General features: G+C 48.6%; 1 protein-coding gene across 1 annotated transcript in view; it reads right to left on the minus strand.

Moving 5' to 3' along the window:
• Window positions 1-12,593, minus strand: part of LOC119444339 (3 beta-hydroxysteroid dehydrogenase type 7-like) — a 127,425-nt gene that overhangs the window by 24,348 nt on the left and 90,484 nt on the right. The window contains 3 exon segments of the mRNA XM_049663291.1: window positions 763-865; window positions 867-934; window positions 5,036-5,190. Of these exon segments, the coding sequence (XP_049519248.1) occupies window positions 763-865; window positions 867-934; window positions 5,036-5,189 (325 nt within the window). The 5' untranslated portion in view covers window position 5,190.

The following is a 12,593-nucleotide window of genomic DNA, read 5'->3' on the forward strand; positions in this document are numbered from 1 at the left end:
TTTAGAATTGCAACACGGGTGCTTCGGAATTACTACAGATTCTGTTTTCTATTTATCGCTTAACCATTGCTACCGGAGCTAAGCACTGAACGGTGAGTGTGCTTTGCAGCAAGCGTCAATGCGCATCCCCACGTGACAGCGCGTGAATGCCACTAGCTCAATGTGGCCTTAAGTTGTCTCGTGTGACACAGGTAACACAGCTTCGCTGTTCGACCATCTTCAGGGAGTCGAAGGGCGGTGATTTTTTTTTTTTTTTTGTCATATTTGGTGTAGTGTCTCAATAAACGTTCTTAAAACTGGTCAGGTTTAGTATTTAGTCGCTCTCTCTGGAATATACAGTCCGTCTTTCCCGATAAGCAATTAACTACAGCCCTTAGAAGACGCCATCAAAATTTATGACATCACGAGCAGCTGATGTGAAAATTGAACGTATCATCGCCACCCGTCATTCGTCTCCGTGTTTTCAGGCTTGCGGAGCATCTCCTTACAGCAAGGGTTACTTTTTGGTATTGTAGAAGGATAATGTACTGAAACTGCTGGTTCATAGTTCTCTTTAGTGTCCCTTTATATAATGCCGTCAATGACGCTTATGTCAGGCACCGACGTATAGCAGCATAACGCCTGCGCACTTCGACCTCAATTACGCGCTTACACATAATTAGACGAAGTACGCAAAGACACACGCAATTCTTTCTTTCTTTGTGTAAGAGAGAAAATGTTTAATGAGCAAGGAACGAAGAAACGTGGACGGAAATGGGTTACCTCGGACGTTGACTCGTTCCATTGCTTCAGAGTCGGCGAAGAATCTCGAGTCAACGATGGACGCGCAGTGAATGACCGCGTCGACTCCGCTCAGCGCCTGCGCTTAAGGTAGTTGCGTCACATATGTCTCCCACGTGTTCTTTCATCGCTTTAGGCTTCGACACCTGAGGCCCTGCGTGGAGTGAAAGGAGAAACAGTGCGATGGATTTTTTTATCTCAACGTTACGAGTGCGAAATGACAGGTACTCATCACATTGCTTTGTAGAAATTTCTATCCCCCGCCTGTCATACTATAAAAAGAACAACCCGTACGCTAACTGCAATCATACCCTTGTGATACAATCCGGCCGATGCACTCGGCAATATACCAGTTGATTCAGAGGCAGCAGTGCCAGAATAGCTAAATCTACTAGGCGCCTGCTCGTAAACGCGTTTTATTTATTCACAGACATAAAGTTCATTGATTGTACGTTTTGCGCGTCTTTTGAAATCACGGCTTATTAAAGAAGCGGCGCCTTCAGTGCCTCGTTGTCAAGTGATCGCAAAGGGGCCCTTCAGTAGACAGTTTGACCGCAGCTTTCACGACAGACAACAAAAACATCTAAATACACATACTGATGCGCAGAATACCGATGTTGCAAGAAATTATTTTGCCGTCTGTCGAATCTAACTTGTGAATGAAGTGGCTATTGGTGTCTAAATTTGGAACTAGCACTTCACCATATTCGAAAACTTCTTTGCCACTGTTAGATTCGGCCAGCCGGGCGACAGTGGGGCGGCAGCTGCCACTGCCTTGTGCAAGGTCCTTAATCCACTGCCGTCGCAACCACAAAGAATATTGGATGCCACCATGGACTTCCGGGTGGACATCACGGGCGGGGGAGTGGACGACGGGTGTGGGAGGGAACGACGTGGGGGGAGCCAGAGCCCCCGTCCCTTCGGCGGGAGAAAATGTCTTAAAAACAGAAGCGTGGATCTGTGGGGAGGCATTCCTGAGACTTTTCAAGCACATCACACGTTTTGCTCCGCAAGGCTCCGGGGAAATGCTAGGGAGGGGGGGCGTGTTCTACGTCACGCGCGCCCGCCCGGGCCGCTCTAACTTGAAAGCCATCAGCGGCGGGGACAGAGTCCGCCCTGCGCTGTGTTTTCGCAGGCTTTGTTCGCGTTGATGCGAGCGGCAGCACGAAGGTCAATTAGCTCGCTGCTACTGCCGCTCTTACTCCCTATAGCGTTTTGACAGCGAGTTTCCGCTGTCATCGAGTGAGATGCGTTCATGTTTGGCTGTGCGCGCGGGACGCCAATCTTGTTAATTTAGTTAATATACCTATGCTTACAAGTTTACACGGCCGATTACACTACTATCCTTTCTTGGTATAGCTGTCCAATAACTTGCTATGCGGTTATCAGCCCCATTGTGGTGTCTGCACCAGCCGCAAGTACAGTTGACAATTCCGGACATCAAAAAGAAAGCTGGAGCGCCGTAGCAAGCTTTCAACCAAGCAACCTTTGAACACATTTACAACGTTCACAGATTCTGGCAACATGTCTACACAGATGGTTCGGTAAAACACAACAGCTCTGCTGCTGCAGTCATAATCCCGGCAAAATCTAAAGAAATCAAGCTAAACACTTCATTTGTTACCACCTCGACGGGTGCAGAACTTGCGGCACTCCGTGCTGCACTTGATTTCATTAATAAGGAACCACCGCAACAATAGACAGTTTTTACTGATTCCAAGGCAGCCCTTCAGTGCCTACAAAGCCCAATGCGCCACGGACCCAATGAACAAGTGACCTCATAAATACGAGAGATATATCATCGCAGCCATGACAATGAACACAACATAATCTTTCAATGGCTTCCAGGACATTGCAACATCAACGGAAATGACCACGGCGACGAAGCCACCCGATCTGCTCATGAAAGTGGTCAGTGTGTCTCCATTCCACTTTCGCGAACAGATGCTGCGGCTGGACTGCGATTGATCTCCCGTGAATGTCCGATGCCTCTGTGGGACTCGAACACTTTCACGATATGATGTTTTTGTTCGTTGTCTCCGAATATACGCATGCATCTACCGCCTGGATAACCACGACGTGCAGACCATGCTGTACCGTCTGTGGCTAGGCGTTGCATTTACGAACTCATATGCCTTGCTTATTGCAATGGCCAACAGCCCCACGTGCCACATGTGCAACAGTGGTGAGACGCTCGCCCACATTCTCTGTGTCTTCCCGGGCTATAGTGCCGAAAGACCAGTGTTGTGCAGAGTGTTGGACCAATTGGACAATTGTCCACTAACGGAACTAAAAGCTTTAGGTCAGTGGTCCGACAGAACATCCACGCTGAAGGCCTTACTCGCGTTACTGAGCTTCCTGCGGTCTACGGGCCTTCCCGATAGACGTTAAGAATGCCGCCCCCTACCGGTGTATAGCCTACTAGTTTATTTGTGTTCGTCTCTCTTTCTCTCTCTCCCCCTTCAACTCTCTTTCTCTTTTTATCCCCTACCCCTTCCACCCGTGCAGGGTAGCCAACCGGAACTACATATGGTTAACCTCCCTGCCTTTCTATGCATCATTTCTCTCTCTCTCTGCTATCTCAATCGATGCTTCGGCTTTCGGTCGAAACTGCGACTTTTTCTGCTTGGCCTAAAGCCGGCAAAAATGTTTAATAAATCAAGCTAACTGTTCATTTCTCAAGCGCCAGCACTCTTCAGCACTCAACATCTCTGGCCGAAGAGCGTTGTAGCTTTCTGGACACCGACCTGGCAGGAAACATACCGGGCGTCCCTGAGGAAACCACCAACCTCCAAAAAGACCGCATATCCCCCACGTGAATGATGATGAGTGGGCGAAGCACCGGGGGATCATTATGGCAAAACGCCGGAAGCCTTCTCCGGAAGCCGGCTTCCGGAACCGGAGCCGGAGCTTGGCGTACATATACTGTACACACACACACACACACACACACATATATATATATATATATATATATATATCGACGTGGGTTCATATATACAGGGTGTTTCAGCGAACACTTTCCAAATTTATGTAAGGTTGCCTGTGGCAAATAGCCCAATGAGCTGGTTTACTCGAAGAGGCGGACATAACTTGCGCAAGAAATTGAAAAGCATAATCGAATCATTAACAATAAATTACTAATTAAGCTTTTAACTAATTACCTGATGGCCCATATTGCAATTTACAAAATGTAGCCGGGGAATTAGGAAGGCGATCCGCCTTCCCGATAGAGGCGGAACACTTGGAAATAATTCTCAGGATGACACCAGTTTCGAAATATTAATTCCCGAACTTTGCGAAGAAATGCATTGGCGTTCAGTCAAATGCAGTCGCGCTTGCGTATAGTTCACGCGTTCCATCTTCTCTATGGGGTCTGCGGTATTGCGATGGCCTTGGAATGCGTAAAACGCTTGTCTACCGTGCGTTGGGCGCTCGTAAAAAAAACACCGCCCCAAGCACTCCGTACAGATGGTTCACCAGTGAAGCTGAAACGTGCGGCCCCGGTGTTTAGCAGTGGGTTAATCCCGACGCTGTATTGAAGTGTTTCGCAATTATTGGTTACGTGTTTGTGTTTTTAGTGGAACGCAAGCGCCAATGGCGGGCGGACGCTGCTAGCCACGACACCGAGCTAACTCGAGATTACAGTGCCTAGATTATATTCTAGGCACTGTACTCGAGATATCGAACGCATGCGACAGCGGCAAGCCGAAGAGGCGGCGTTGCGGGCAGAGCAGCGTCAACGTGGCAATGGCGGGAACGTGTTTGCCGGGGCCAACGCCCGCTTTCGGCGGGAGTTTCTCGAGCAGCACTTTGGCTTCGGCTGCGACGATACCTCCACGTTGAAATCGCGAAGTGGAACGCAAGCGCCAATGGCGGGCGGATGCTCCTAACCACGACGCCGAGCTAACTTGAGATATCGAACGCATGCGACGGCGGCGAGCCGAGGAGCCGGCGTTGCGGCAGAGCAGGTACGACGCAGAGAACGACGTCACCAACGGCGCTGCCAATGGCGCGCGCGCTTGGGTGCGACGTAGAGAACGCCGTAACTGACGGCGCAGCCAATGCAGACTTTTAGCGAAACATGGGACGAACGGTTTTTCGTTTCGCCTAGCCATATACAGCTTTCGCTGTAAAAACCTAGGTGCTCGAAACTAATCCAAAGTGTCCCATTAATGTGTGCCTCACAATAAGATTGTAGTTTTGGAGCGCGGAACCGCAGATAATGTTTGGCCCATAAAGGAGGGCGCCTTACCGATTTTGTTCACGTAGGGCCGATTGTCGAACAACCGTATTTCTTCAATCGCAGCATGCTCTTCTTCCTGCAGCTCCTTCACCACATGCTGGCCGAGGAAGCCGCTCGACCCTGTCACCAGTACCACTCGCACGGGACTCATTTGCTCCTCCATGCTGTGTCAAATTATGGAGAACACGTTAGTTACGGCTGTAAATGGCAATGCAAATGTAGCTTTTCTCGTGCAAATGCATTTCAAATGGCATTCGCAAGACACAGAGAAAACTGAAGAGCTATGCCTGCAAGTGATAGCGAAAGCGGAGATAGTCAATGAAGATATTCAATTGACATATCCAATAGAGAAAGCCAATGGGCAAGGTTTCTATTTAACTGGAAAGCTTATAATGTTTTTGCCAGTGCGACTAGCTTTCTCTTCTGGTAATGGTGGTAGCGTGGTAATGCGTCGTGCGGAGCGTTCTCGCATTTTGGTCAATTTCTTTACAGCGAAGCTGTATATTACTACACCGGCAAATTTTCTGCGTCCATGCTTGTACGCCGTCACGTCGACAAAAAAAAAATCGTCTCCCGTGCTAGTGCCAATTTTGAGTTTCCGTGTTACAGATTCATGTTTACGCGCATGTTCAAATTAGAATCTGATGCTATCAAGTTAGCAGGTTGTGTGTAAGTCGTACTTTACAAATTTAGTGACCCACTTTACTTTGAGAAGTTGAATTAGTTCAATAACGCACTTGCGCCAGGCGGAGGGTTACTACAGTGAGGATATATGCTGCACTCCATTACACCTGCGTGCGCGCGTGACGAACGTGTTTACATGATGCATCTGTCCTTGATCTGTGAGCGCCCTGTCCGTTGCATCGGTGGCACAAAGTGTGCTGCGACAGCAATCCAAATCAGGGCAAGTCTGTTAAAATTTACAGTGATGTTCGCTTTGTGAACGCGGGTTATGCGCAAGCGTTTGGACGCCGCGAACGCGCACCGCGGTGTCAAAGCACCAACGGAAAGGGCGCGAACGAGGTCGTGGCGCTACATTGATCTCGACGGCGGAAAGCCTTGTGGTGGTGGCGATTCTGTAACGTCGGCAATAGCTTCACTGTACATCTGCTTTCACAGCGTAGTATGAAGGCGGAATTTTTTTGTCCATTAAATTGTGGAACGTTTTCCGGTATATGTGTTTTAAGCTCGTTAAAGTGTGTGTTAAACATAGCTTGTTTATTCAAATGGGCGTTGTCTCGCTGCCAACTCTACCTTACAGCTTTAAAATAAAGTCATCAGACACCTTGTAAAACCATAGCGGAATCGTTGTAGTCCTGAAGCGTCTTTTAGTAATTATATGGACACTGCAGGCGCACCGTCGGCGTCACCGATGAAGGTCCGAAGGCGCTTTAAAATAAGGTCTACGGATGCCCCGGCATGCTTCATAATCAGAACTGGTTTTGGGAAGTAAAACTCCAGAATGAAGAAGAAGAAATTTTTTTCTATTGTGAGACACAAAAAATGAGATACAAAAATATCATAAATAATAAAAATGCTCATTTCATCCTTCAATACCTCCAAGAAGAATTGCGGTGCGAGATTGTTGACATCTACATTGCCTGCAGCGTAAAAAAAGGGAAGCAAAGAGAAGCAGAGAAGGATACAGGAGCAACGCTGACTAATTGAAAGATTTATTGAGGTGACATTATATATTCGAAAAGCCAACCTGCATAACGAATAACGCAGATCGATCTTACGCTGATATTGTTGCGAAATCTCGTCGCCAGCTCTCAAGCAGCAATCTACTCATGCTGCGCGAGGGCGTACAAGGACCATCTTCACATTTACACGGATGGCTCGACAACGATAGACGGATCTGCCTAAGTTGTGCTCTTCCCCCAAAAAGCCGTGACCATTCAGTTTAAAGCTACTCGCCGGACAACGTCGACTGCTGCGGAGCTTGCTGCACTTCGCAGCGCTCTTCGCATGGTTTATGAATATTTACCACGAAGGTCGAGCATATTTACAGATTCGAAGGCAGCCGTGCATTATCTGCTATCTGCCCTATATCGTGGACCACAAGACCTACTTGTGCTGGAAGTAACCAACTAGAAGAAAAAGGACGTGACATCACTTTCCAGTGGCACCCAGGCCACTGCGGCATCATGGGCAATGAACATGCCGATGAAGCTACTAGGATGGCTCACGGAAATGCCGTAAAGGAACCAATCCCGCTATCACGAAATAATGCAGCAGCAAAACTTCGCATACTCGCACGTGATGCCACACGATCCATGTGGCACATGCCAGGTTTCCGGCGTACTCGATTGCACCACCCGGATCTATCCCTCCGACTACGCATTGCATCTGGACTATCCCCAATCGAGACAATTGCTCTCTGCCGACTGTGGCTTGGAGTGTCTTTCATGAATGCATTTGCTTGCCGCATCGGAATGGCTGACAGTGGTGGCTGTGATAGCTGCGGCAGTGAGGCAACAATCGAACACATGCTGTGTCATTGTTCCCGCTATAGCTCCCAGAGACAGTCACTCGTGACAGCGTTGGCACGCCTCGACGACCGGCCGCTTTCTTAGCAGCGATCTAGGAATGCCGGCTTATGCGGTCTTCACACCAGAAGGCGACCAAGGCGCTGCTGAAGTTTCTCCGGCCAGGAGACCTGTTTGATCGACTGTGACACTCCTGCGTTCCTTTGTGTATGAGTGTGTGTGTGTGTTAATTTTTTTTATCTCCCTCTCTTTCTACGTGTGTGTATTTTTTCTTTATCTTTCTATCTCCCCTTACCCCTTCTTCAGTGCAGGGTAGCAAACCTCCCTGCATTTCGCATCTCATTTACCCCTCTCTCTCTCACTGCGAAATCTTCATTCTCCTATTTTCCGCAGACGTAGTATAAAGCAGCGCCACTAAGATCATGAAATGGGACAGCTGACAGAATGTATGAAGATAGGCATTACATAATAATCATAATTTTTTCTAATAAAAAGAGGAAAAGAGGAAGATAGTGAGCATTGTGAGCATTGTGTGTGCAGCGAAGCACCATGACACCGAAGTCAAGTCCCATAGCTGGTTATGTGCGTTGAAGAGATCTGACATGAACTTGCGTGAATAGGAAACTGCGAAGCCAGAAATTCAAAAAAGCAATCATGTGTTCCGCCTCCGGGCTTTCCTGGCCCTCACTTCGCATGCCGTGATTCCAGCATGGGCCATGCACGTGATGCCACCATCGTGAAAACCGTCAATTGGTCAATTTATGAGGGGCTTTAAATTGATCCATCGGCCAACAAGCCTTTGTCAGGCCGTCACACGCCCACTGTTCCACGTAGTGTTTGTTGCCTGACAAGCTCAGTCAACAGATTTTACCTTGTGTAGCGTGTATTGCGATGCACGTGCAGCGGCAAGAGTGTGCAGCAGCAAAGCGCCTTGTCGTGGTAACCAGAAGTTGACAATGTTTTGAAACAAGGGTGCAGTACAGTACCGAACATCGTTCGCTACTCTCGCGGTTTCTACATGAGACGAGACTCGCTGGGGAGGAGAGATCTGCGGGGGGAGGGTGGGAGGGGGGGGGCAGTTAAGGCAGCCGAGACGCCGCGGGGGTGTCGCAATCATTTCTGAAGCGTTCTAACTTCTATTATCGCGATTACAGCATCACTTCTTAAAACTTCTTGTGGCTATGCGTCCATTGTATAGGCAAGTACACAGCGTCAACAACATAACACATTTGGGAGCTTCGAGTGGCTCAGTGGCCATTTGAGGAAAATGAGAAAGTTGTGAGTTAACAAAAAAAAAAGTTGTCGCACTTTCACCTGAAAGGCGAAGCATCAATTGCGATAGCAAATTTGCAGAGAGCTATATGGAGTAATGAAAGTAGCTTTATCAGCTGTATAAACTTGGACATGCAGCAGCACCGGCAACACGCAGAACTGTTGTCGACGCCGTCGGTGTTTTGCCCGCGTTCGCACAAAATGCGTGCGGCGTTAGTGACTGTTGCCGGAGCCTCTGATATAAATAGACACTGGATGCCGCAGCTAAACGTCGCCTCCCTCCCCCCCCCCCCCCCCCCCGCACGGCCTTTCGCGCGTCGGAAGAAGGCGCGTTTGCTCTACATATATGGTAATTGTAAAGGAGGAAAGATACGGCTACTTCTGCAGCCCTTAAGGGAGCACGGCGCAGAACGCGCGTTTGTTCTCCTCCGTGCGTTCACTCCCCGTGAAAGCGCGCGTCCCTCGCGGCCTTTCACTCGCACATACAGCGTTCGGCGCGCGGCGACGATTTCATCTCCATTGACGTCATACGGAACCTCACGGCGACGGCAACGGCGACGACGACAGCGACGCCGATGGCAGAAATCTGCTTTCGTGTGTCCATATAACTGCTATCGCAATAAAAGTGTATTGATCATATAAGCAGACCGACATTTCACATAATATGAATCAGTAGAACACCTTGTTTGTATCGCCGGAGTCCTTTTTCTGGTCACAGAATGTCCATGGGAAATCTTGCTATGCCACACAAAATAGCCACAGCGTGACGCACTGGCGTTTAAAGGGCGATGTCATGGATCGAGCTAGAGAAAAGCTCGCGGAGAATGCGCAAGCACGCAACCTTGTAATAGTAGCGGGCGGCCTAAATGACGTGCTGAGCAGAAAAGGGGCTGGAGCTGGCCCAGCGTTTGGCGAAGGGTGTAGACGACTTACGCGAGGTGTCCCCACGGGTGCAGATTGGGGTCTGCACTGTGCCGGAGGTACCTGCACGTGATATAAACGTACGAAGAGCAGTTGCGGCCACTAATGAGGCGATTTGGAAAGTGAGCCGAGAAAAAGGTTTCGAGGTTGCGGAAGTCAACAGGGAAGTGAGAAGGTATGGTGGCTTTCAAAGAGACGGAATTCACTTCAATCGTAGGCTTGGACGTGAAGTGGGCTGGCGATACACTGGTGGCGTAATTGCTTTTTTGGAGGGCCCACGGGCGCTCAGGAGGCCAGGCTAAGTAGTAATGAAGAAGGTTCCTTAAGCCGGGGAACCTCGGACTAGCAGCACCAGTAGCAACAGAAAAACAAGAAAGAGCTCGCTGTGCAGTAGGGTACAGAGACATGCAGGGTGGTAGAAGAAAGGAGAAGTGGTTAGATATTGAGGAGCAGTCAAATAGAGGGCAAATGGGTGTGTAGGCGGTTACAGAAACGCGCATTAGAAACTTAGAAGAACCACCAATGATTGAGAATTATGTTGGGGAAGGGTGCAACCGAACCAAATTGGAAAGAAAGAGAGGGGGAGTCGGAATGCTTCATACATCAGGGGGCCAAGTGGGAAAGAGTAAATTGCAAGTGTCAAGAGCATCTTTGGCTATCAGGCACAGGCAGATGAAAAGAAAACCTGGCTGGGAGTGACGTATTTATGGACAGGGAAACATTGGCAAAGAACCAAGAGTTAGTGAAATGCCTAAGTACGGATATTAAGAGTTTCGGGAATGAGGGCGAAATTATCCTGTTGGGTGACATGAATGCCCACATATAAGATCTAAACGGTTATACCGACAACAACAGGAGGTTAATGCTAGATCTTTGTGAGCAACGTGCCCTCGTTATTGTGAATACGGGGCCAATGTGATGGCCAGATCACATGGCAAGGCGGAAATAGACAATCGGCCATCGATTACTGTATGATGACAGACGAATTTATGATAAGCTGAAAGAAATGGTCATTGACGAGGACCCTAGAAGCATAGGCAGTGACCATAAACACATCATTTTTAAAATGGGATGTGTAGTTGGGAAAGAGAGCAAGGAACAAAGAATGACCAGTCCAAATTTGAACGATAAACAAATAGCAAATATAGCCACAAGAGTCGACAAAGCACTTGACAAATGGCCAAGCAAGGAGTGGGAATATAGTGAGCTTGTAAGTGTAATGGCGAGAGAAATGAGGAAAGAGAAACAACATGCTTGTTGAAAAGGAAAACTGGAAGCCGAAAAGCTGGTGGAACGGGGAGATACGGGAGGCGATCGACGAACGAAAGAAAGCATGACGAGAACACAGGCAGGCAAAAAATGCACAGTTGCCGCAGGATGAAATAGACAGAAAATTAGTTCAGAAAGACCGAAATATTAGTTCAAGCTAGTATTAAAGATGAAAGTGAACGTTGGTTATCAGAAGTACGTGAGAAATAGAAGGCTGCACCAAGAACATTTTGGAACCACATTAACGTATTAGACAGGAAATTGGGAACAGTACAGCAAAGTATCCTTGAAGAAGGTGGAAACAATCTGGAAGGGAACGTGGCAATAAATTACGTTCCAAAATAACAGCCGAATAATTTCATTGCAATGACGAGGTGGTTTCTGAGGAAAAAAAGAGAATGAACGAAAACCAGATGGAAAAGGAGTTGGTGCTGAGTAATTTCAACTGGAAGAAAGCTGAAGAGAGCATTCCTAAACGCACAGCCACAGCTTTAGACGAGGTTCCCGTTAGACTGAATAATGAGCTAGTTCCAATAAGTAAGGAAGCACTGTTGAAAGCAGTAGAAAAATGCTTACAAGAGTGAATACCAGACAGATGGCGACAAAGTAGAATCAATTTAATTTATTAAGGTGAGAGGAAAAAGATGGAATTCACTCTTGTAGACCGTTGACTATTACATCGGTAATATACAGGTTTGCAATGCAGGCGATTAGAGAGAGAAAGAAAAAAAGGTAAAGGAAAGACAGGGAGGTTAACCGGAGGTTATCTCCGGTTAGCTACCCACCGGAGGAGGGGTAAAGGGATGCGATAGGAGAGAGGGACCAAAAATAAGTAAAGCTCCCCCGGCTTCTCGAAAACATCCTAGGCCTGCGTCACGCCTTCTACGTGGGCGACATCACGCTCTGGACGCGAGGAACGAGCACCGGAGAGCAAGAACGCTGCCTTCAAGAAGCGGTTGATGTTATCGAGCACTACCTTGATAGCTGCGGCCTCCACTGCGCACCTGAGAAATCGGAGTTACTCGTACTCAAAGCACGCACGAGGGGGAGACCTCCCACCTGCGAAGCTCCAGACCCATGCGTCACACTCAACGGAATCCAAATACCGAAGGTCGCCTCGCTTCGAGTACTCGGCTTGCACCTGCACCGAGATGGATCAGGAGTCGCCACGCTCCCACGGCTCGAACGCACAATCTCCCAACTCACACACCTCGTAAGGAGAGTAGCCAATCGACGCAGTGGTCTCAAGGAGCAAGATACCCTGAGAGTCGTTCAAGCTCTACTGACCAGCAGAATAACGTACGCAACCCCGTACCTGGCTCTCACGAATTGCGAAGTCGACAAGCTCAATGTCATCATCCGCAAAGCTACGAAGCTCGCCATGGGTCTACCACCTGTGGCATCTACCACCCGACTTCTCAAAATGGGTGCTCATAACACCTGGCAAGAGCTGGTGGAAGCCCAGAAAACCAACCAACTCGAGAGGCTGAAGCTCACGCCGACGGGCAGATCGGTCTTTGCGCACCTCGGCTACGGAGAACGCTACATGTCCGACGCGGACCGCAAGGTCAAGATACCGCCATGCTTAAGAGAATCCCTGAGCATCGACAAACTAC

This window comes from Dermacentor silvarum, chromosome 3, assembly GCF_013339745.2.
Source record: "Dermacentor silvarum isolate Dsil-2018 chromosome 3, BIME_Dsil_1.4, whole genome shotgun sequence".
Classification (NCBI taxonomy): Eukaryota; Metazoa; Arthropoda; class Arachnida; order Ixodida; family Ixodidae; genus Dermacentor; species Dermacentor silvarum.